At 44.9% G+C, this 24,093-nt stretch overlaps 1 protein-coding gene across 1 annotated transcript in view; it reads right to left on the bottom strand.

Moving 5' to 3' along the window:
• Positions 1–2,323: 2,323 nt before the first annotated feature.
• TBL1Y (transducin beta like 1 Y-linked) overlaps positions 2,324–24,093 on the bottom strand; it is a 150,925-nt gene continuing 129,155 nt past the window's right edge. Inside the window, exons 12-16 of the mRNA XM_055377247.2 lie at positions 20,357–20,470; positions 19,912–20,039; positions 18,897–19,062; positions 16,142–16,243; positions 2,324–14,833 (exon numbers count right to left, since the gene is read on the bottom strand). Of these exons, the coding sequence (XP_055233222.1) occupies positions 14,807–14,833; positions 16,142–16,243; positions 18,897–19,062; positions 19,912–20,039; positions 20,357–20,470 (537 nt within the window). The 3' untranslated portion in view covers positions 2,324–14,806. The remainder of the gene's footprint in view (positions 14,834–16,141; positions 16,244–18,896; positions 19,063–19,911; positions 20,040–20,356; positions 20,471–24,093) is intronic.

Here is a 24,093-nt window from a genome sequence, read left to right as displayed (position 1 = left end):
GGGTTTTCTCCTTCTTTCCACCCTTTGATGAGAATGTGATCCTCAGGCTGGTGCTGGTTTACCAGAAATTCTACGAGTGGTACCTGTGCTAAAAGACTTTAGTTTTCAGGGAAAGGAAAGTGGAAGATAAACGAAGTATGTAATTTCTAAGAAATTGACCTTTTGTTTTAAATGTGGGGACGTCAGCAGTGGGCTTTATAGTCCTTGGTGCCTTCTTACTGAGAAATTTCGTTTAGCGCCTATTTTTATCCTACCCCTTTACCTTTCAGTTCTTTTTTCCTCTGTGCCATTTTGTTTCTCTCCTACCTTAAGCATTTCACAGCTAATGGTTGTTACCTTGGTAATGTTAAATACGAATTCTGAATTCTAAATTTATCTTCAAGGAATATGTCGATGTGTTTAATTCTTTGCCTTCTACTTTTAAACTTAACTTCCATGTAATGCAACCTTTACCAATTACCTGCTCCACCCTGACTCATTCTCCATCCTGACTCATTCTGATTACCTGCTCCACCCTGACTCATTCCGATTCATTCTCCACCCTGACTAATTTCATAAACATTTTTCCTGCCAAACCACTCATCCCGTCATTCTCTTTAAATTAGTCAGTCAGAATTAGTTTAACCTGTGCGGTCTAACCCTAGCCAATAGAGGAACAACACGGCAGGAGGCTATGGGCGTCAGGGATAAGAACCCCTTCCCCTCCCTTGCCCAGGTGTGCGCTCACCATTGCTCCATCTGTAAGGGTGCACCCTTCTATAGAAGTACCTTGCCTTGCTGAGAATTAAAAAGAAAATCTTATATTTGAGTGCTATTTCTTTTGCAGCACCGAAACTTTATAATAATGACATGATTGTGAGGCCCTCCAGTATGTTCTGTGGTGACCAGTGACTCCTATGAGCCATCAGTAGAAATCATTGTCCTCTTCCCTGACAAGAGTCTCTGAAACTATCGTTATCCATAACCATGAGAATACATTTTCTCTGAAATACATAGCTGATATATTTTGGGTTGTTCAAGGCCAGTGACTGTATCTTATTCATGTTATTGCTCAAAGCCATGTAGTAACCCCTCAAAACCTAACTACTTAATGGAGTGCCTTTGTTTTTTCATTGAGACCCAGTGGAGGGAATCCACCATCCCAGAGTGTCATTTCCTTTCCACCTTTTCCCAGCACGAACCTTTAAAAGCTCTCTCCATTGGAACACCTTAGAGGACATCCCATTTCTGAGACAGAAACATAGCTGATCTCCCTTACTATCCTGCAATTAACTGCTTGTTCCAGACATGACAAATGACTCTCATTTCCTTTGAGCAGTCAGAAGCAGATTTACGCATTTCCCTTTCTGTTTTCATCCTCTTATCTTGGCTTCCAGGTAAGTGGCCAAAGCTTTGTTTTTGAGAAGAATGATTTGGTTTTCCTCTCTCAGGTGTAAGCTGGGCCTGGACCACTCCATCCCCCACTGTGTTACCACGTACCTGCCCCTACTGCTGGTCCTCATGGTCAACCCCATCCTGTTCAGAAAGACAGTGATTGCAAGTAAATAGTAGGGAGGCTCTCTGGGTACACAGCCACTGGGAGTGGCTATGCCTTGGGCTCAGACAGTGATGTGTCCTCCTGGAATTATCTGAAACCATTGACTTCATTCATCATCCTTCAAAGACATCAACAGAATGCAGCTGCAGAAAGCAAGCAGGTTCAATAAATAAAATGTAAATGTGCAGCCGTCTGCCAGCACAAGTTCTGTGCCATTGCTTGTTAGCTCAGCACCAGGACTAAGTGACTTTTCATTTCAGTGCTGTGACCCTCCTGGGTTTGCTGCAGGACTGCCATTGGAGCTCTGTGGAGGTGTGTGAGGAACAGGAGAGGAGAGAAAATAGGGAAGTTCAAAACTGAGTGAGGACTGAAGAGGCTCTAGCCCATAATGCATTTAGCTGATGTCTTTTCTCAGGAAAGAAAACAGGAAGCAGAGCATAGCAAATGAGACAAGGGCAATGGTTAGAAAAGGATAAGAGGAATGGAGTCCTTAACAACATGCTTGGAAAAGCCTCCTGGGCTGTGGCTGGGGACGTGCAGTCCAGCCCCTACTTCTTCCTCTAGGAAATGTGTCCTGGAGTGAGCCGCCCACCTCCTCATGTTAGCAGTGGTGAATCCACACAGGTCTGAAAGATCCTCACTTCTTGCCTCCTTAAAAGAAAGACTTCCGCTGAGAGGCATAAGGGAGAGTGACAGACTGAGCCATGTTTCAGAGCAAGAGGGAAAGTTTATTAAAAAGCTTTAGAAGAGGAATGAAAGGGAGTTAAGTACACTTGGAAGAGGGCCAAGCAGGCAACTTGAGAGAGTCAAGCGCACTGTTTAGCCCTTGATGTCGGATCTTATATGTTGCCATGGTTTCTGGGGTCTTGCATCCCTTCTTCCATGATTATTCTCTTGGGGCAGACTGTCTGCATGCAATAGTGGCCTGCTACTATTTGGGAGGGGCCACATGTGCAGTATTTCCTGGAGTTTTGTGCATGCTCACCAGCTGAGTGTTCCTAGAGGAAGGTCATATGCCAGAAAGATTCTTCCATCTTGCCTCATATTGTGCATACTTGAGCCCACTTTCCCAACCCCTGAGATTTTATGGGGAAGCTGCTGATCGACAGTTTCCAGTGTTTCTATCTATTTGGAGACTGCCTTCTGCTGGTAGCAGCTGCAACCAATAATTATTTCAGAGAGACAGTTTACCAACCACCTGAGAATAACTTGATGGTCGCCTCACATTCCTGGGGACAGAGACCTTTTCCTGTCGTACTCATATGTGTCTGAAAACCTACTGTAACAATCAAGAGATGTGAAAAATCTCTCAGGGGTATTGGAATTAGAAGAAAAAAGCTTGCTTTAACTGAGAGGTCCTTTGAGTATCATCTGTTGACTGTAGAACTTTTTTTTTTTCTTTTTCCTTTCAAAACAGCATCTCACTCTGTTGCCCAGGCTGGAATGCAGTGGGACAATCATAGCTCATGGCAGCCTCCACCTCCTGGGCCCAGTTCATGCTCCCACCTCAGCCTCCCAAGTAGCTGAGATTACAGGCATGTACCACCACACCTGGCTAATTTTTGTATATACTTTTTTTGTAGACATAGGCTCTTGCCATGTTTCTTAGGCTAGTTTCAAACTCATGGGTTCAAGCGAGCCTTCCACCTTGACCTCCCAAAGTGCTGGGATTACAGGCTTGAGTCACTGTGCCAGGCCTGATTGTACAAGTTTTTAAAAACATTGTTTTATCCAGGCGCCGTGGCTCACGCCTGTAATCCCAGCACTTCTGGGAGGCTAAAGTGGGTGGATCACATGAGGCTAGGAGTTTGAGACCACCCTGGACAACATGGTACAACTCTGTCTCTACTAAAAACACAAAAATTAGCCAGGCCTGGAGGTGCATGTTTGTAATCTCAGCTACTTGGACAACAATCACTTGAACCCTAGAGGCAGAAGTTGCAGTGAGTAAAGAAGCCAAGACTATGCCTGGGGAACAGAGTGAGACCCTGTGAAACAACAACAACAAAAAAAATTGTTTAAAGTTCCCCATCACTAGTCATAAAAAATTACTGTGTTTCTTTGGACTAACCTCCTTGTACATACATTTAAATATAGTATACAAAATACAGCTTTTTTTAAAAAAAACAAAATCTCATTTATTCAAACTCATCAAATAAAATGAAATGACTTATATATGCTAAGATGTTAACAGTGGTTGTCTCTGGGTGGAGGGACCATGAGTCATTCATACTTCTCTAAAGTTTTTTATATTTCCTGACTTTTCTATAAAGCAAAATTATTTTCCACATTTTAACAAGTATGAATTATTTTTATAATAGAGAAAATGAAACTTTAACAATATAATTTCTGGACTAGAAAATTCAAATGATAAATACTTCTAAAAAATAATAAAAAGAGCCACCATATGACACCACAGCCCAGAGTCTGTTTGAAAAGAACCGCAGAAATCACACACAAGTTTGCTTGAATCCATGACGTCCTCATAAACAGTGGCTGACCTGGTGAGAATCAGGTCTTTTTTTTTTTTTTTTTTTTTTTTTTTTTGAGACGGAGTCTCGCTCTGTCGCCCAGGCTGGAGTGCAGTGGCGCGATCTCGGCTCACTGCAAGCTCCGCCTCCCGGATTCACGCCATTCTCCCGCCACAGCCTAGTGAGTAGCTGGGACTACAGGCGCCTGCCACCACGCCTGGCTAATTTTTTGTATTTTTAGTACAGAAGGGGTTTCACTGTGTTAGCCAGCATGGTCTCAATCTCCTGACCTCGTGATCCGCCCGCCTCCGCCTCCCAAAGTGCTGGGATTACAGGCGTGAACCAACATGCCCGGCCAGAATCAAGTCTTTTTGATGTGCCACCAGCCCCCTCTAGCAGGAATGCTGCTCCAGAACTGCAAGGCTTCTTTAGAAGTTTTCCCAGCTGGTATCTTGGCTCCAGGAAAGGCAGGTTTACCACACTAGCAAAACCAGCTCTCCCCCATCCTTGTCAGCCGCCCAGATTCTCCTCAAAATCTGGCTGTGTCATCCATGGCCAGTCCTCCCCCATCGCTCAATCTCTTTACCACTGTTTGAGCAGCTCATCACACTTTCTCTGAGTTAACTCAGACCAAGATTCCTCCAGATTCACCTTAATCCAACCCTGGGAGGAAGATCTGAGTGCCATGTTCTCCCACAGCCCATAGTGCATGTGTATATTTCAGAGACACAACAGTATTGCAGTTGCCTTTTTTTTGAGGTAGGATCTCACTGTTGCCTAGGCTGGAGTGAAGTGTTGTGATTATGGTTCATTGCAGCCTTGAACTCCTAGGTTCAAGCAATCCTTCCACTTCAGCTTGCCAAGTTACTGGGACCACAGGTGTACACTACTACAACTGGCTTGTTTTAAAATTTTTATCATAGAGATGGGGTCTTTCTGTATTTCCCAGGCTGGTCCTGCATTTCTGGGCTCAAGCGATCTTCCTGTTTCAGCCTCCTAAAGCACTAGTTAGAGGTGTGAACCACACTTGCCTTCTCGGTAAAAGGCAATATTGTTATTGCCTTAAAGTGGCAGGACCAAGCCTGGCTCAGGCTTTCTTAGTTCTTTCCAACCACATCTCTCATAGTGCCACAACTTCTGACTGCCTCTTTTCCATATAACTCTCATGTTCTTTTTTCCCCCTAAAATATTCTCCCAAACTCTGCATGTATCTCTTTTAAAATTGTGCTTGTTACTACCCTTCTTTGTACTCATATCTTAATGAGTGCTCCAAAGTAGTAGTGCTGCATCCCATTGCTGTCAGACACTTAACATGACTGTACTGACCCATTCCCCATGTTGATTGAGCACCCTCTATATGCCAGGTGTTATCTGGGGCATCGGGTACAGTATGGTGACTATGACACATTCCCTGTCCACTGAGACTCTCCACTGTAGTGGCAGAGACAGAGAATGAAAAACACAAATAATGATATGATATTCCATCCAGGTAGTGGGAAGTGCCATGAAGAAAAATTAGGGACGTTTGGGAGCATGGTTTTAGAGAGGGTGTCCCAGAGTCTCCCTGAGCATGAGGTAACATTAGCATTGAGACCCGAATGAAGTGTAGGAGCCACAAGAAAATCAGAAGAGCCTTACAGACAGAAAAATAGAGTTGCAGAGGCCCAGTGGCAGGACCAAGCCTGGAGTGGGAGGGAGAGAAGCAGTGTGCCTAAGGGTGTGAGGAAACAGAGAGGGACTCATAGGAGGTTGTGATTGTCAGCAAGCCCCAAGGGTGGAGGGCTTTGGAGGCTCTTTGGAGGCTTTTTGGAGTCATTTGCCCTGTCTGTGGTTGGAAAGGCCACCCTCCTTCATGTTTTCCACCTCTGTATTCCCCACACACAGCTTGCAACCTGGGATGAAGCAAGTATTCTAGTATATTTGAGGACTGGCAGAATAATTCTGACAGTGGTTTCAAAGGGTCTAACAGAAAGAAGATGTATTGTTGGAACGATGACCAATGCCCAAGATTATTCTTTTGATGGGATTCACATTAGCTCTCACACTGCTGACTGATGCTCACATTTTTTTCCTTTTGTTCTGTATCCTTTTTAAACCATGTCATATTCTGGAAGAACAACATGGGGAAATTGATTAATAAATGAAACAGGAACTAAAGGAAAATGATAATGAAATAGAAAGCCAGCTAGAATTAGCCCCAGTAACTATTTAAAATGGATGGTAGTTTGGCTTTGAGCTTCTTAGCAGGGGAGTAAAGAGAAAAATGTGAACAATTATTAGACTCTTAATTATTTTCTAGAAAATACTGCATGTGAGAGCAAAACCATCCTGACACCTGATAAAAATGTCTCATGAAGGAAATGCTGAGCACATTGGGACAAATACATTCCTGTATTTACAAAAACATTATTTGTCACTTTATCATCTTATGTAGGGTCATGATCAGAATGAGCTCAATTTCGCAAAGGGTTACCAGGCATGTAGTACTGTGTATTTAATTGAGGCTGGATGTGTATCCAATTTGGGCCTTGAGATGACAGTTTTCCATGAGTAGACGCTGATGGGGAGGAGCTGCTTGCTATAAACATGTGCCATTGCCCATGAAAAGACATTGGGAGGTGGTGTAGTTTTTCACAGTTGTGGTCTCCCTCCCTTCCGGCACTTCCTGGAGTTGAGTGTAGGTAGCCAGCCAACCATAGGGTCCCTGTTGCCTGAGTTACCATCCCTAGTAGAAGCTGTACCAGCTGTCACAATAGCGCTCTCTGCTCCTAAATTAGAGAGCACACGTCCTGGGTCTCTAAAACTTTCCTAAACCAACAGTTTTGTTGCCTGCACATCGGTGCCACAATCAGCCATTAACTGGCCTAGAAAATTCTGTAGGACTTGTTTCATCTATTGTAATGATTTAATAAAATGTAGATGGAAAGATGGTGTAGGTTTTTTTTTCTCATAGATGACCTGAATGCTGCAATTTTGACCAAAGTTGGCACATGAAAAACTCAGTGCAGTGAGTACTAAGAGCATTTTCCGAAGCTGAGGACAAACTGGCAAAGACATGGACACTCACAATTTTTGTTTTTTCCTCTTCAGGTTCTGATGCCAGCACATTTGAAATCCATACTGCAAGCGAATCCTGCAACAAAAATAAGGGTGACCCTGCTTGCCAAACCCACAGAAACCCGTGAAGTGGATGTGCCAAGGGCCCAACCCCCATATTCCTCAGATGCTATCATTCTTTGGCCCTCCAGAAAATCAGCAAGGAAAATGCCCTAAGCATGAAAAAAAAAGAAAAGAAAAGAAAGAAAGAAAACTGTTATCATGACCTACTGACCACTCTACTTATGTTCACTTGGTAGCCATTGCTTTGATTGTGCTTTGCCTTCAGGATTGTATTGATAAAGCTGTGTTTGGTCTCCTGTTACAACTCTTTGTAGAAAGCCCTCAGGATCTTCATCCCACTTGTTTCAAATTTCCACTGAAAGCTTAACTCTTGTCTGCAACTAATGTGGGCATGACAGTTTTGGAACCTGAGTGTAAAGTTTGCTCAACTTGAATGTTCCAGTCAGATTGTGTAAGTTGAACCAGTTGAGATGTCTGTGGTACTAGCTGTTGTTTCTGCTGTTAATCACTGGTCCTCATCAATTAGGGCATGAACAAGAATTTATTTCTTACAAATTGATGTGCATGGTCTGCCACTGCAGGCTTCATCTTCAATATCATCATTCCTTCTTAAAATAAGTTATCCATTTGTAAACTGCTTATCTCTTTGGGACACTGTGCTCATAAACTTTTTATAAAACATCAATGATTTCACAATTCTTCCTCCCAGACTTCACCATAAATTTGATGTTATTGTTTCAATTTTAACAAAATGTTGCTCTGCTTTAATCAAACTGATGTCTCACACTTTATAGTGCTTCAAACTAGATACTATTCAAACATGTTGTAACAAGTTAGCATGAGCTTATTTTGATGAAAAAAGTGTTGTGAAATCCACTGCTTTTTCATAATATGTATTTTTTGAACTTTTTGAAGTTCCCTTGTGTGTATGTATAGTATTATTGTTTTACATTTTACAAAAATGTTGCAATATGCATGGGGATTATAAACCACTAGTAGGTACAGAAAAGCAAGACAGAATATTTTCTCAGGATACTGCAGACAGCTCTGCCATGTGACACCTCCCTTTGTATCAGGAATATCGAGCGCAGGAAAGTTCTTCATGTGTACTTCTGGAGTCACAGGGTTGCAGATGGATTCTGAGCACACTATAAGGTAGTGCCTGCCCAGGGCTGCCCTGAATCTCTCCATAACTGTTCTTTCACCCTCCTAAGGGTCAGCCTGGGCTAGACTTCACACACCTTGACCAAAAGTATCAAGGAAATGTGAACACGTTTTAGATTTTCTAGGGAAATGTGCATCCTTCATCTCAGTAGGGGCATTCTGTCTCCACTCCCCTGAGCTCCCAACATCAGAAGGCCTTCCTCTATTTGGGGATATCTTCCTACCTGATGAGGCACAGCCCTACCCCCCAGTTCAAAAGCAAAGAGGCTTTTATAGCCTCCTTTGCAGCTAGAGCAAGGCATGTGACCTGGCAGAGCCAATTAGGCACCTCTCTCAAGTTACCAGCTCACGTCCAAGGGAATGAGCTGCAGAAAAGCACTTCTGGAGAGGCCATGGCAGCAGGCAAGCCTACTCTGGGAGGCAGTGTTGAGTGTGCCTCCAGAGCCAGTCCAGCCTTCAGGGTGTGGGCAACACCCACTGCCATATCTGTGATCTTCATGAGCCCAGTGTTGCAGCCTGCTTTTGGCAGTTCTTGTCTGTGTGCCCTCTGAGCCTCATTCTCCAATTTCTCAAAGCTTGCCAGTATCAGGCCCATTTATTCCTTTGGGCTTACATTAGCCAGAGTCGGATTTTGAAGCTCTCCAACAAGAATGCTGAGAACCGATTATTCAGCCAAGATGATGACTCCCAGTTGAGACACCAAGCATCACCAGCTGATACGCATGCATGTGGCTTTGACCTGATGAGCACAGCTAAGTGAGAGGGTGACTGGATGCCTTCTCAAGGTGACTTGACAGGAACTGGGCCAAGCCTACGTACTGGGGATAGAAAAATGATCATCAGGATGTGTGTTAGGGCAACACAGGAAATGAGGAGACAAGTGGGCAAACACATGAAAAGATGAGATGATGGCCAGTCTTGGTTCTGAGTGACTTCCCTATAAGGCTGTTTACTGCAGAGAATTTTGCTTGTTTTGTTATTACTGTTTTGAAGATGGCAAGTGCTCAAGTCACGTTTTGAAGATGGCAGGTGCTCGAGTACCTTGGGGGTGCTAAAGGAATGACGGAGTGGAGAGAAAGTAATGGTGATGATCGCAGGAAAGTTCCTGAAGAGGTACAAGGGAACTGGAATGTACAGCAAGAAGTGTAGGTTGGCCTGTGAGAAGGAGGTGACAACAGAGGTGTAGCTTGGAGTGAAGATGACTGTTCCATCAGAGGGATTGTATTTGATTTTAGTTTACTGCTTAGTTTATCTGCCTCAACATAAAAAAAGTGTTTTGCTTTGTTTGGCAGGATCTCACTCTGTCACTTAGGATTAAGGAAAGTGGTGGTCTTGCCATGGGTCACTGCAGGCAGCCTCAACCTCCTGGGCTTAATGATCCTCTCACCTCAGCCTCGCAAGCTGCTGAGATTACAGGCACTCGACACCATGCCTGAGTAACTTTTTTTGTAGAGATGTGGTCTCACTATGTTGCCTAGGTTAAAAAACTTTCTTATACTCTACTCATTTCACCCCATTTCAAAGTGAGATTATCATCATCATCATGTGCAGATATTGTTACAGAAGAGAGCATATTCCCACCTGTTTACTTCCTGCAGAGTGTCTCTAAATAAGTATCTTTTTCATGAGGATATAACTATTCCTAACAAAAGCCCCGTTCTACAGAGAATTCACCTCACATTCTACCTGAAGGTTGCTCCTATAAATATCCTTCATTTCTGTCCCTGCTGTTCCCTCTCTCTGTTCTCCGGAAGGGAATGATAACCTCTTCTTGCTTTGCTTAACATGCCTTGGATGAGACACTCCAGAGACAAAGAACCCAGACTGGAAAGAGTGTTTGTTAAGCAAACTGTTTGTTTCTTAGCTACCTATGACCTGGAAGCCCCCTCCCTGCTTCACCTGTGCTTCAAGTTGCCCCACCTTTTCTGGACTGAACCACTGTTCATCTTACACATGTTGGTTGATGTCTCATGTCTCCCTAGAATGTATAAAACCAAAGTATGCTCTGATGACCTTGGACAAATGTCATCAGGACCTCCTGAGGCTGCCACAGGCATGCATCCTCAACCTTGGCAAAATAAACTTTCTGAATTAACTGAGACTGAGGCCTGTCTCAGATATGCAGGTTCTCAGATCTTTCCAAGGGAATCACCCATAAAAGCCTCTGCACCCCCAGCCATTTGCTTTGTCCTTGTGTGGAACAAGCAAGATTAGAGGGAAATGACTGACTGACTCACGTGCACAGTGAAACCTTAGAGTAAGCCATGTCTTCACCTCCTAGAATCTACTGCCTCCTTCATAGAATGCAGATAGCAATCAATATCCATTAATTAATTACATTATATAACAGCCACCTATTAAACTGGCATAAACAGAGACATGCACAGAGCAAATGTCAGTAAATGTTTGCCACATATTGGTCTGCACTGTGCAGACATCCATGCCGTAAGTTGCCCCATCCTGTAACCTTAGGTTCTTCAAATTACTTATGGCTAATTTGGGAACCCAACCAACCATCCCACTGAGAGAACACTCATTTGCTTTAACTTTTCCCAATAGGCAGCCTAAATAAAATAGTGAAAAGGAAACACACTAAAAAGCCTACCTTTCAGCCAGAGGCTACTGTCAACACCACATCACTGCATTCTGCCCCCTGCTCTCTATCTCACACAGCAATCCTGGATAGAGGTATGCAAAGTATTTCCTTCTGGAGAAAATACAGAACTCTGTCTTCATTCACTGGTGTCAACATGGGCCTAAGAGTTCCAGAGGGAGAGGAAGAAAGCACACCCACCAAGTTCTTCAGTATCAAAATAGAGCAATTTATTCATGATGCCAAATATGATCTGTTGATTCTGTCTTGAAACAAATGAGCTACAGCACACAAGGTGATTTTCTTTTCCCAAAGGCTGTAAGGGTGAGATGGTAGGGGGAATGAAATGGGTTGATGTCATCTGAACAGAATCTGAAAAATGTGGACAGAGAACATGTCCGGCTGTATATCTGACACACAATGCAAAACTTCACTGATTGCCAGAATGAACATTTCTGCATTTGACAAGAAATATAAGATTGGTTTTTGTTAAATGATGGAAAAAAAGGTTAACAAAAAGAAAATGAGTAACAAGCAGACCCTTACATTTGACAAAGTGCACTTCACTTGGCTCCATGACCTATTTCTTAAGAAGACAAAAGTCATGTCCTACATTGTCATGAGGGGTCAGAGGGTTTCACCCTGTAATGTCCTACCCTTTTGGTCCCCCTTGGACAAGGTGTGTCATGTCTGCCTTCAAGGTCAAATTTGGTCTCTATGACTTAGGCATTCCTCACTGTGTTTTAAGAGCTGTAAACAACATTGAACAATAGCATTCTGCTCAGGCCATTCCTTGGTTACAGGGATGGCTCTACTAACATTCCAGCAGCACACAGGGTGAGGAGTGATGTGCAAACGCTGGAGGCTCTGGAAACAGCTGTCCATGGTGTTGTTCTGATGAGAACTGGGGTAGATGTGGGGGATGCTAGCTGCATTCTCATGCTTGGTCCTGCATGCAGCCACAGGAAGGACCTCTCTGGCCTCAGGCTAGAGAAGCCAGTGATGGAGCCTGGGGTCCAAGGCCTCCCAAACCAGGCTTCTACCTAACAATTCATCCAGACTAAAGCCAATCCTTGGAAGAGACCCTGGCTACTGACCTTCATGTGAAGATTGTCTAGTGAATCGCTTGCAACACATCCCACCATTACTATCACACAGTTGTTTCTGGTTTGTCAAGCCTAAGTCATGTCCTGATGACAGGCTGACCTCTGACAGCTGATGCTCTCCAGAGATGGATGTATTTTTATTTGGGAGGCATAAAGATGGTGTCATTTGGTCCTTGACAAACCATACCCTAACCCCAATGAGTCCCCGGGAGGGGAAATCATCACCTCATCTGGGGATACTAGCTCCTTCAAAGATGGGTGTTGTGAACCCACTACATCACTGTGGCCTGCTTTCCTAACTGTTTTGGAAATACAGCCCAAATAAGATACTCACCTCGGAACCAGATATTTTGGTCTTCTGGGGCTTGAATAATTCACATATCCAAGCAAAGGCCAATCAATGATCTAGAATGATCAACGGACTCTGGCTTTTGTAGGGGTTGTGGTGAATTCCAAGTTCCATAGGAAGCCCTGGCCCTTCCCTGATGTCTGATTTTTGGCTCTGCAGATGGACACCACCCTCACAATAACACCCTGTCTCACTCGTGGAACACACACAGCAGACTGCAACACTGCCAGTGAAGCAGCAGCCCCCATAGGCCAGGCCAACTTCCTCAGCCCTTCTTCTGCCCACAGGAAAAACAAATGGGAGAAGAGGCCTTTGTCTTTGATACCTTTTCCCCCTTGCTAATTAAAAAAATAAGTCAGTGTTGGTTTATGACAATAACAGGACAAATGTCACCTGATACAATGAAATGAAGCCCTTCAAGGAACACCATTTTTAATTTTCTTTAAAAAAAAAGTAAGAAGATTCATTTATATACATATATATACATATATATATACGTACATATGTATGTATATATATATACGTGTATATATATTTGTCCTAATCTTGATGAGAGAAAGAAATTATAAAGACGGCAGAAAGTGTTAGTGTCGTTCTAAGTCAATATTTCCCTTCCAGGACTAAAATCTTCCTTCCACATTCATTTTTGTCATCGTTAGACCAAGTGACATGCAGCAGCCTCTGCAATTACTAGCCAAGCCAGCTCTTGGAGAAATGACCATCACTCATAACATGGCTGTGGCAAAGATGTAGCCAACAGGCCAAATCCAGCCAAGCTGTCAGTTTCTAGGGCTTCTGCAGTACCTTTTTGTTCTGCCAACACTCCCTTGAAGCTAGAGGGCATGTGGTCCTTCCCTGCTTTCCTGACAGCTGCCAAAGTATGCACACACTGAAAGATGCAAGGTTCTTCTTCCAACCGGCATGGCTGGGACCTCCCTCACTGGCTGCAGAGCAATCTCACTGCTGACCCCTAGGGGTAACCCTTGTCCACCTGGAGTTTTCTGACCATCTTTCCTGAGGCTGAGGGGAAAGCCAGGGAATCCTTCAAGCCCCAACTGTGGCTTCTTCAGTTCTTTTTAAAACATAAATCATACAAAGCTCTTTCTGTCTGATGGCCATTTTAGGATTTTAAAATCGCTTTAACATGAATTTTTTTTTCCTAAAAGTATTCCAGGCTCTTTTCTCTTATAAGTCATTCTTTTTCTTCTGTTAAAAAGTCCCCTGTCCTACCTTCTACATAAAGCACTTATTATGCACCAGTGTGCCCTTGAGACCTAAGATCTGAAGCAACCATGAGAAAGGTACAGAGGGAAGGAGGGAAGGGGGAGAGAGGAAGGGGGAGAGAGAGCGAGCTTGAGAGAGCAAGGGAAGGGCAGGATGGGAGACGGCAGAAGGGGGAAAGCTGTCCATTGGAGATTTTGTCTTCATGTCCATGTGGCTGCATCTCTTGAGGGTGCACTGAAAAACCAGACCTCATCGAAAGGTGGAAGGGGGGCAGGGAGCAACAGAGGAAAAAGACAGGAAATGCAAAACAGTTTCCATCTCAGATATAAGAAGGCCCCAGATGACAGAATTCCAACTGATAGAAAAACCAGCCAACAAAGAAGATGCTGGAAAACAGAAAGTGTTGGGATTACAAACTTGCACATCTTATTGGTATACAAACTGGTCTTTGCACATCCTTTGTGAGAGCAATGACGCTGTCCAGATTGTTAAGGAAAACAAACCAGAAAACATCCCAAGGAAGAGGGCTGGTTTTTTTTTTTTAATTCCCTGTTTGATCAGAAGCATTTGCTTCTCTTTTTTTAGCACAACTTTTAAAATTTCTTTCTGATCAGCCATCACAGAGCCTCTTCTGTCACCTCGAGCTGCTGACTTGCTGCTTCCTGGGCTAAATGCCCTCGGTGGAAACCATTCTCTCCCCCTTTAATAGGACTGTTCATTTGCTTCTGTTTTTGTTTGCTTTTTAAAACTTCTTGAGGCCAGGCATGGTGGCTCACACCTGTAATCCCACATTTTGGCAGGCCAAGGTGGGTGGATCACCTGAGGTCAGGAGTTCGAGACCAGCCTAACCAACACGGTAAAACCCCGTCTCTACTAAAAATACAAAATTAGCTGGGCGTCATGGCTGCATGCCTGTAATCCCAGCTACTTGGGAGGCTGAGGCAGGAGAATCACTTGAACCCAAGAGGCAGAAGATGCACTGAGCCGAGATCACACCACTGCACTCTAGCCTGGGCAACAAGAGCAAAACTCCAACTCAGAAAAAAACAACAAACTTCTTGATAAAGATTATGAAAAAATATACACTCCTGTGGCCTGGGACAAGTTGGTTTCAGAATATACTCTAACACAAGTCAAGTTCACACATTTTGGAGTTGATAGAATTGTGTTTGAACAGAGCTGCAACCCCATGCATTCAAGGCAGGTCATTAGAATTCTTTTCTTTTTTTCTATATTTTGTGTTTACTTTCGCAGATCCAGAACACACACCTGGAAGGAAAGACAAAGTACTTGTCATCTTCAGAAATAACCCAAAGATGCCTTTAGAGTGACAGGTCGGCAAACTACGGCCCTCATGCCCAGTCTAGGTCTCCACCAATTTTTGTGAGTAAAGTTTCATTGGAACATCGTTATGAAGGATCAGGGAAGCTCTCATAACAGACTGGCATATGGACATTGGACCAATCAAACCCAAGCAAACAGCACATAGCAGAAAGGCCAGGTTAAGAACAATTCTAGGAATTAACACAGTGGGAGAGACAATTGGCAAGGGTCCCAAAACGGACACCTGCAACTGTGGGGCAGATGGCAACACAAGCCCAAATACATGATCTCTGACGATATTTGGGGGCTACACTGATGCCTGGACGGTCAGCCAGACTGCTGTTGCCTCACAGGTAAAGGCAATCTCAAGTCCAGGGGCAAATAAAAAATCCAGATGCCCCATGGGAGAAAAAGAGCACCCAGGAGACCTGCTGGATGGCCACCAGAGGCCCAGACTTCTCAGCCTCAGCATGGATGAAAACTGGGACTGCCCTGTTCACGGTAGGAGTTTTACTAGCATCACTGAGCTCTGCCCACAGGATGCCAGTGGCATCCCCAACTAAGCAGTCATGTACCCCATAATGACCATTCCATCAACATACCTCACAGAACACGGTAGTCCCATAAGATTATTATATCATATTTCTGCTGAATGTTTTCTGTTTAGATAAGTCTAGATGCACAAATGCTTATCATTGCATTACAGTTGCCTATATAGTATTCAGTACAGTCACCCGCTGTTCAGGTATGTAGCCTGGGAGCAATAGGCTTTACCATACAACCTAGGTGTGTATAGGTCTTATCATTTAGGATTGAGTCAGTTTACTCCATGATGTTCAGACAAAGATAAAAGCACCTAACGATGCATTTCTCAAAACACACTCCCATCATTACACAACACATGACTATAGTGACAACTTAAAATTCCTCCACATATTGTCTAATGTCCTCAGAGGTGCAGAATCACCTTGGTTGAGAACCACCAATTTAACTGAGAAAATGTTAATTAGAAGGACGTTCTGGAAGGGACAAGGAGAAGGCCATTCCCAGATGGGATCCATCCTAAAAGCTTCCCTCAGCACTGGGCTAGACCCTTCAGGACATGAGCAACACACATGCCCCTCACTTAGGCATCAGCTGCCTGACTTCACTTAGGCATCAGCTGCCTGACTTCACTTAGGCATCAGCTGCCTGACTTCACTTATCCCCCTCCCCCAACACCCTGTTCCCCGGTAAACCAGAGGTGTTGCTTACAGAGCCGTCAGACGCGCTGGCGCCCACTTTATCTCCTCGGGCATTCCAGCACACCTCGAAGATACCGCCAGTGCCTTGGTAGCTGTGGACGAGACTTCCACTCTGCAAGGCAAGGTAACTATTACTTATAGTGAGAGGGCACCTGCAACAGATGCAGGTGTGGAATGTGCACTTCTCCTGCCCCCAATATTTGATCGTGAACATTTTCAAGCATGGTGAAATTTAAGGGTTTTTAATAAGTGCTCTGGGGGATGCAGAAACATGTCTTTTGGACTTCCCACAACAGGAAGTGAACCTGATTACTACTGCTCACAGAATCCACCATCATATTCAGATATTTGGGTGGATTCTGAGACTGTGCCCAGCGAGGACTGATGGAGGTGGGAGAACTCAGCAGGTGTCTGGGAGTCATCTGTCGCCTAGGCTGGAGTGCAGTGGTGCAATCTCAGCTAACTGCAACTTCAACCTCCCAGGTTCAAGTGATTCTCCTGCCTCAGCCTCCCAAGTAGCTGCGATTACAAGCATGTGTGACCATGCCCAGCTAATTTTGTATATTTAGTATAAAAGGGGCTTCACCATGTTGGTCAGGCTGGTCTCGAACTCCCAACCTCAGATGATCCACCCACCTCGGCCTCCCAAAGTGTTGCGATTACAGGTGTGAGATACCACACATGGCCAGCTCACGGACTTCCTATAGACCTGTAAGGCCAGGGGTCAGACTGACTTTTTGGTCTGAGTTCTTCCTTCTCTAGCTCTTTCCCTGTTTCCATCACAACTGTTTCTCCCAATTAATCTCTTGCCCATCGAATCCTGTCTTGGTGTCTGAATGAATACAATTGACCTGAATGAATACAATTCACCTACCTGCAAGGGAATTGACCATAATTCATCATTAAATGTATTAACATGTTGGAAATTGAAATGTAATTTTATGTTTGAAAGAAAAATGCGTAACATACATGTAACAGAAAACATTCGAGACCTTTGCTTCTGGTTTAAAAAAGCATTAACTTGACATATTCAAGAGGTGAGGAAAATAGAGGGCTTTGAAAGAGTCAAATAAGGCCAGGTATGGTGGCTCACGCCTGTAATCCTCAGCCCTTTGGGAGACTGAGATAGGAAGATTGCTTGAGTTCAAGAGTTCTAGACCAGCCTGGACAACACGGTGAGACCGGTCTGTACAAAAATTAATTTTAAAAGATTTTATAAAAAAGAAGAAAGGGTCATATAAGCCTTCACTCATGATTCACTAATGGTGATAGGCAGGATAAATCTAAAGACCGAGACCAGGAGGGCTCTCTCAAAACCTCTGCTCAACTGGGCTCTTTAAAGGTAGTGTCTTGAACTAAGACAGGTGCACACCAACAGTATTATAGATAGATATTTTTATACTTACAGAACATTAAAGTGGGCTTTAAGATTTCTTTTAAGAGAAATGCTAAGCATTTCTTTGATTTACAAGAAACAGCTGAAATGATTCAGTGAGTTCTTGATGATAAGCTCCTCCTAACTGATTGTATCATTTTTTTTTGATGATTGACATATTTTTACAAATCCACCCATTACTATTTCTAGCAAGGATTCCATGAACAGAGACTCTTGCACACTAGTCCTGAGATGCGTGCTTCCCGGAGGGCTACCTAGGGCTGTGGGGCTGGGCTTGGCATTGGGTTGGCTCTACGCAGGGTCCACCACTTCCCTTCCTTCCCTGAGAGGATGTGGTTCACATGAGGTCCCTGGGAAGCCTGTGATCCAGTTGACTCCTTGCCAGTGAACATTGCTCATCACCCATGAGTACACAGGGGGAATGAACTTGAGGATGTAAATGCACCTGAATGTCAACCAAGCCAAAAACACCCAAAATGAAAATGCAGATGAATGGGGGAGGGGCCATGTGATCCCTCCTAAGATTAAAGGGACCCCTTGGTTATTTTCAATAGCTCCTAGAGCATCATCACTTCTCTCTTAGAATAAAATGAAGTGTTGTACAGTCCTTTTCAAACTGCCCTATACAATCCTTCATGCAGTGCAGTACTTGTTCCCATCCCTTTTTCTACTCCTTTTAGTGGGATTCTCCTACCCTCACGTGTGGCCCAAGATACCCACAGCAGCCAGCCACCTTTACCCAAATCCTATGTCCTTTCAGTCCATGGCAAAAGGACAACCCAACATACACACCTTACTTACTCAAACAGAAACTACTTTCATTTGAAAAATCTAAGTGGCATGACAACAGCAAACGCACATTCCTTCTACTCCCTGATCTTCTCTATGGTGGAGCTGCAGGAGCTGGTATGCGTGGAGGATGCTGAGTTGGCCTCACCCCTGTTAGCTGGTCCCCCACTCCCACCCTCCAACCTCAATATCTAGAAAGCAGCATTTTGGTGATAAGTGCTAAGAAGAGGAAGAGGCAGGTGGAAGGTATCATGCCATGAGCTCAGAAAAGTGAACAGAAGACAGTGGCTCCTTCAAGGAAGAACATGTGCCAAGGTGAGGGTTTGGAATCAAATGGCCAAGAGCCCTAAGGACAGCAGACACGATGCCCTTCCTTAGGGAGGAGAGCTGCTGGAGGTGTCTGGTGAGGGAAGAGCTCACAACCCACATGGGGTGTAAGATGGACAGCATCTACTGGGTCTGCCCGGGAAGCCTGGGCTTGCTCTACTCCCTCAAGGGCACTGCTTTGAACCAGAGACACTGGAATCGTGGCTGTTCAGGCATCCCTTACTAAAAGGATTCGTATGGGTCAGGAGCTTACCTGAGTATTCCAGATATGAACACACTTGTCAAAGGATCCACTAGCCAGGTACTTTCCATCAGGGCTGAAAGCTATGCTGTAGACAGGCTCTTGATGCTTCGTGAGTGTGTGGGTGCAGACACCTTGCTCCACATCCCACAGTCGCACTGTAGAATCAAATGAAGCACTAGGAGGGTGGGAGAAAGCCAGGAGTTGAAGACCAGGCTGGGCAACATGGTGAGACCCTATTTTTCTTTACATATATATATTATATATATATGATATACATAAAAAATATATATAAAATATGTATATAAAATATATATGATATATATAAAATATATTAAAAAATAAGCTATATATAAAATATAAGATATATATCACATATAAAATATATATATGATATATAAACTATATCATATATATAAAAATATATAATATATATGATATATATAAAATATATGATATAATATATAAGATATATATAAAATATATAAGACATATATAAAATATATAAGATATATATATGATATATACATAAAAGATATATATATATTCTTCAAGCAACAGGAATTTTTGTGTTTTCTGAGACAGAGTTTCACTTTTATTGCCCAGGCTGGAGTGCAGTGGGGTGGTCTTGGCTCACTGCAGCCTCTGTCTCCTGGGTTCAAGAGATTCTCCTGCCTTTGCCTCCCAAGTAGCTGGGATTACAGGTATGCACCACCATACCCAGCTAATTTTTGTATTTTTTAGTAGAGACAGCATTTTGCCATGTTGGCCAGTCTGGTCTCGAACTCCTGACCTGTCATCTGCCCACCTCGGCCCCCAAAAGTGCTGGGATTACAGGTGTAAGCCATGGCACCTGGGCCAAAACCATGGTAACCTCAAAGTTAGGATGGTTTTGTTCCCTTCAAAGTGAGCTACCACTTCGTTTCCTCTGAAGGGCTTCAACACAGGTGCATAGACACACTTTAGCAAAACTTCTCGTTATCGTTGTGTAGGGCGGAGCTGTACCAGTTGTGCTGCCGGCCCTTACCTTGCCAACATGATGCTGGAGTTTGGGTTGCTGGTGGCAGGCCCGGTGGGGCTCCACTTGATGGTGTAGATCTCTTTGCTGTGAGCCTGAAGATCGTGGACGCATGCATCCTGCTTCATACTCCAGATCTAAAGGACACACCAGCCACAACATGAGCAAAAGCCATTCCTGCACCCGGGAATGATGTGGCATCATTCCTCCGGGGTGCATAAGTGAGGCTAATGGCCCACGGCGGGATATGGGGTGTGCAGTGGTGAGAAAGGATGCGGGGAGGCTGGGATTCTCAGCAGGACGCTGACTGAGAAATTGGAGTTCACCGGATGACAGACGAAGGGAACGTGGTCAGTAACAAATAATCCTCATGCAAGTGTGACTGTGAGACTGGCGTCAAGTGCCCAAGGCTGTCTGAGATTAAACAGCCCACCCCTTGCCATGCTGACTCTACCTTCAATGTCATGTCATCCGAGCAGGACGCCAGCAACATTCCAGAAGGATCCCATTTGATGGCATTGACCTCGTTCAAAGAGGTCAGAGAGTCACTTGAAAAAGGTATCAGGGCCTGTGAGTAGATGAGGTCGCCTTCCAGCAGGGGGCAGCACCGCGCCACCGTCGCTGCAGAAGGTCTTCGGCCTCAGCCTGACATCAAAGAGCACAGCCCAACCAGCCGTCTAGTTTCCTCTTTTTCTCACTTTGCCTTTTTCATTTATGTAAAACTACAGCCCTATACCACACATCACCAGCTACTCTCATCCATACTTTGTTAAGAAGAAAACCTTCCCTGCTAGGAAGGAAAGCAAGTGAAGAATTCATATACCATAAAACACAGCAAATAAAACCAGTTATTTTAAAAGCTGGGCTTTGAAAATTACTTTCGTACGCACTCTTCTTTTTTTTTTTTAACTTTTGAGGCAAGCTCTCGCGGTTGCCCAGGTTTGAGTTCAGTGGCCCGATTCTAGCTCACTGCAGCCTTGACCTGCTGAACTCAAGTGATCCTCCTGCCTCAACCTCTAGCTTGGACTAAAGACAGGCCCTACCACACCCAGCTACTTTTTTTTCTCTTTTGATGGAGATGGGTTGCTGAAGCTGGTCTTGAACTCCTGGGCTCAAGCAATCCCCACCTTGGCCTCCAATGTAGGTAGCTGGGACGAGAGGCAGGCACCACCATACCCAGCTTTTTGTGTGTGTGTGTCTCTGTGTGTGTGTGTATCTGTGTGTGTGTGTGTGTGTGTGTATGTGTGTGTATTTTTACAGAGATGGGGTTGCCCAAGGTGATCTTGAACTCCCAGGCTCAAACAACCCTCTGGCCTCAGCCTCCCAAAGTGCTGGGATTACAGGCATGTGTTACCATGCCAGGTCTCCTATGCACTTTAATCTAACAGTTCCTTCCCATGTCTACACCCATTACAAGGCATTGCTCTCCTGCCGGTGAGTGGAGGTGGAGGGAGGGATAAACACAAGAAGTGAAGCCTCAGCTATTGTGGAGTTCAAGCAGGATAAGGGCTGACTCAGGTGAAAGACAGGTGACCAAAATGCACATACAGGCAGATACACATGTGCAAGGGAAATGAGAGGCAAATGCTGAGCAGCAGAAGCACACACAACACAGGGAAAATCCTGGCCAGGGGCTCCTGATCCGCCGCAAACAGCCAAGTACCTAAAAGCACAGGGTGAGCGCTCTAATCCACAGGCTCAGGACACCTGGGTACGCTGAGACTAAACCCTGGAGGATAAAGGCAAAAGTACCCAGGGACCAAGGCAGAAAAGGACACACTGGGACAGACACATATAAGAGAATCACTTGTGCCGGGCACGGTGGCTCATGCTTCTAATCCCAGCACTTTGGGAGGCCGAGGCAGGTGGATCACGAGGTCAGGAGATCAAGACCATCCTGGCTAACGTGGTGAAACCCCGTCTCTACTAAAAATACAAAAATTAGCTAGGTGTGGTGGCAGGCGCCTGTAGTCCCAGCTACTAGGGAGGCTGAGGCAAGAGAATTGCTTGAACCTGGGAGGGGGAGGTTGCTGTGAGCCAAGATCGCGCCATTGCACTCCAGCCTGGGCAACAGAGCTAAACTCCATCTCAAACAAACAAACAAACAAAAGAGAACCATTTGCAGCAAAGGCTCAGCTGGGGAACAGCCTGCCCAGGAGAAATGGGGCAGGATCTTCTCTGGGGGGGGTGACAATAGGGACCCATATGCCCCAGACAACCCAATATCTGACGTCTATTGTCCTGGCCTACAAATTAACTAATTTCACACTGAAAATTAATTTTCCAAATATTTTCAAACTCCTGAGGGCTCCAATTTGGATGGTAAACTGTATGGTCATGCTACTTTCTAAGGACACAGACACTGAGTTTTGAAGGGTGTGAATGGGACAGTGACAAGCCACCTGTGTGCTCTATGTGGTATGGGTGGCCCAGGAAATGGAGAAAGAAGTGTGATGGCCAAGGAATAGGCTGCTGTGAAATCCCAGGGAGGGTGAAGGGGGCTGGCTGGAGAGGGGCCTGACAGAGTGTCAGCCTGCAAAGGTGTCTATGAGAATGGATGTGTCTTCCAGGAGCAGGCTGGTGGGATGGAGGGGAGGGCAGACAAGGCCTATGGAAGAGGGGGCTGTGAGCATGCTTATGTGTCTATGAGCATGGATGTCTGTTCCAGAAGGCTGCTGGGAGAATCTGGAAAGGGTGCAGCAGACCGGTTGGAGAGGAGGCTGACAGTGTGAGCAGGCTTAGGTGTCTATGAACATGGACATATGACCCAGGAGCAGCCTGCTGGGAGAGCCCAGGGAGGCAGAAGGGGCCTGCTGAAGAGGGAGATGAGAATGTGCTTAGTGCCTGTGAGCATGAATGTTTGTGCTGGGAGCAGACTACTGGGAGAGACCAGGGAGGGTGGAGGGGGCCATTGAAGAGGGGGCTGAGAGAGTGAGCATTCTTAAGTATGTGTGAGTGTGAATGTGGGTGCTAGGCTAGCAAGAGTGACTCTCAATGCAGCTGTGGAAAGGAAATCCCACAGGCCCAGAATGTAGAGCCGGTCACCTTGGCCTGTCTGCATCCAAACCCACATAAAGGAACACATTTTTTCCTGAGAGTTGATCCTACAGCATCCAATCCAAGTCCCAGTTCCTGGGTTGCCTCCAGAGCTGGCTTGTAGGTCTACACTCAACCCCAGTGACTTGGAGCTTTGTTTAGGGCCATCAGCCACAGTATGACCCACTTAAAGGGTCAAGTCCCATGCTGGTGGCAAGGTCTGGAGCAGGACAGTTGGGAACCAGAAACAGTGTGTGCAGCTCTATCAAAAACTTGAGGATAGTCCAGGGTTAGAGGAGAAATAAATTTAGATCAGAAAAAGAGTCAGTTTGGAGCCAGGAGATGTAAACAGGATAACAAATGCCTGTGCTCTAAAAGTGCCTTCCTTTGGGGTGGGGAACCTTGGCCCAGGGGTGGGGTGAGATGTGCACTAGGGGAAAGAGAAAAATGGAATTTACATCAGTTAAGTTAGTGACATGATGGCAAATCTCCAGGAACGCGATCATCCTCTCCTGCTTTAACAGGGGATCCCCCAGCTCCCAGCAAGGAAAGATATTCTGGATGCTGGTGAGAGAAAGGCAAGACGCCATGGGCCCTCCTGGGATCACTGTTGATGTGCTCTGAATTTTCTGGGAGAGACAGGCACACAGGCCAACAGCCACTGTCAGGGCTGTGGTATTCACATGGGCAATGAGAGCTCAGGAGGTGCCATGAATTATCCCAAGGGTGTGCACAGGACATGTAAATGGGCCTGGAGGATGGAGAAGAGTCTGTATCAGACTGAGGGCTGCTGTGGGAGTCTAAGTCAGGGACTGTTCCAGGAAGGTCTTAGCATGGGTTGAGGTGCTTGGCTGCACATGTCTTTAGGAAGACAGAGGCACAGGGTGTTTTGGACACTAGCCCAGGAGGCTGAGACTAATAAATGTGTTTAATGGTATAACGACAATTGCAGAAGTAAGGTAAGAGATCATAGCAATTGGAGAATTTGAGAGAGATCTGATGAAAAGACCAGAAAGAGCCTCAGAGCCCACAGTAAGGAATTTGTTAAGTTGGCTGCTATTCATATTGTTGTTCCTTGGTATACAACAGGACGTTTTTCAGTCTTTGCTTGCTTTTAGGATTTTCTTTGTCATTAAATTTGATGTTTGATAACCA

Source organism: Gorilla gorilla, chromosome Y (genome assembly GCF_029281585.2).
Source record: "Gorilla gorilla gorilla isolate KB3781 chromosome Y, NHGRI_mGorGor1-v2.1_pri, whole genome shotgun sequence".
Lineage (NCBI taxonomy): Eukaryota > Metazoa > Chordata > Mammalia > Primates > Hominidae > Gorilla > Gorilla gorilla.
Note: the sequence above shows the minus strand (reverse complement) of the source record. Positions and strands in the feature narration are given on the sequence as shown.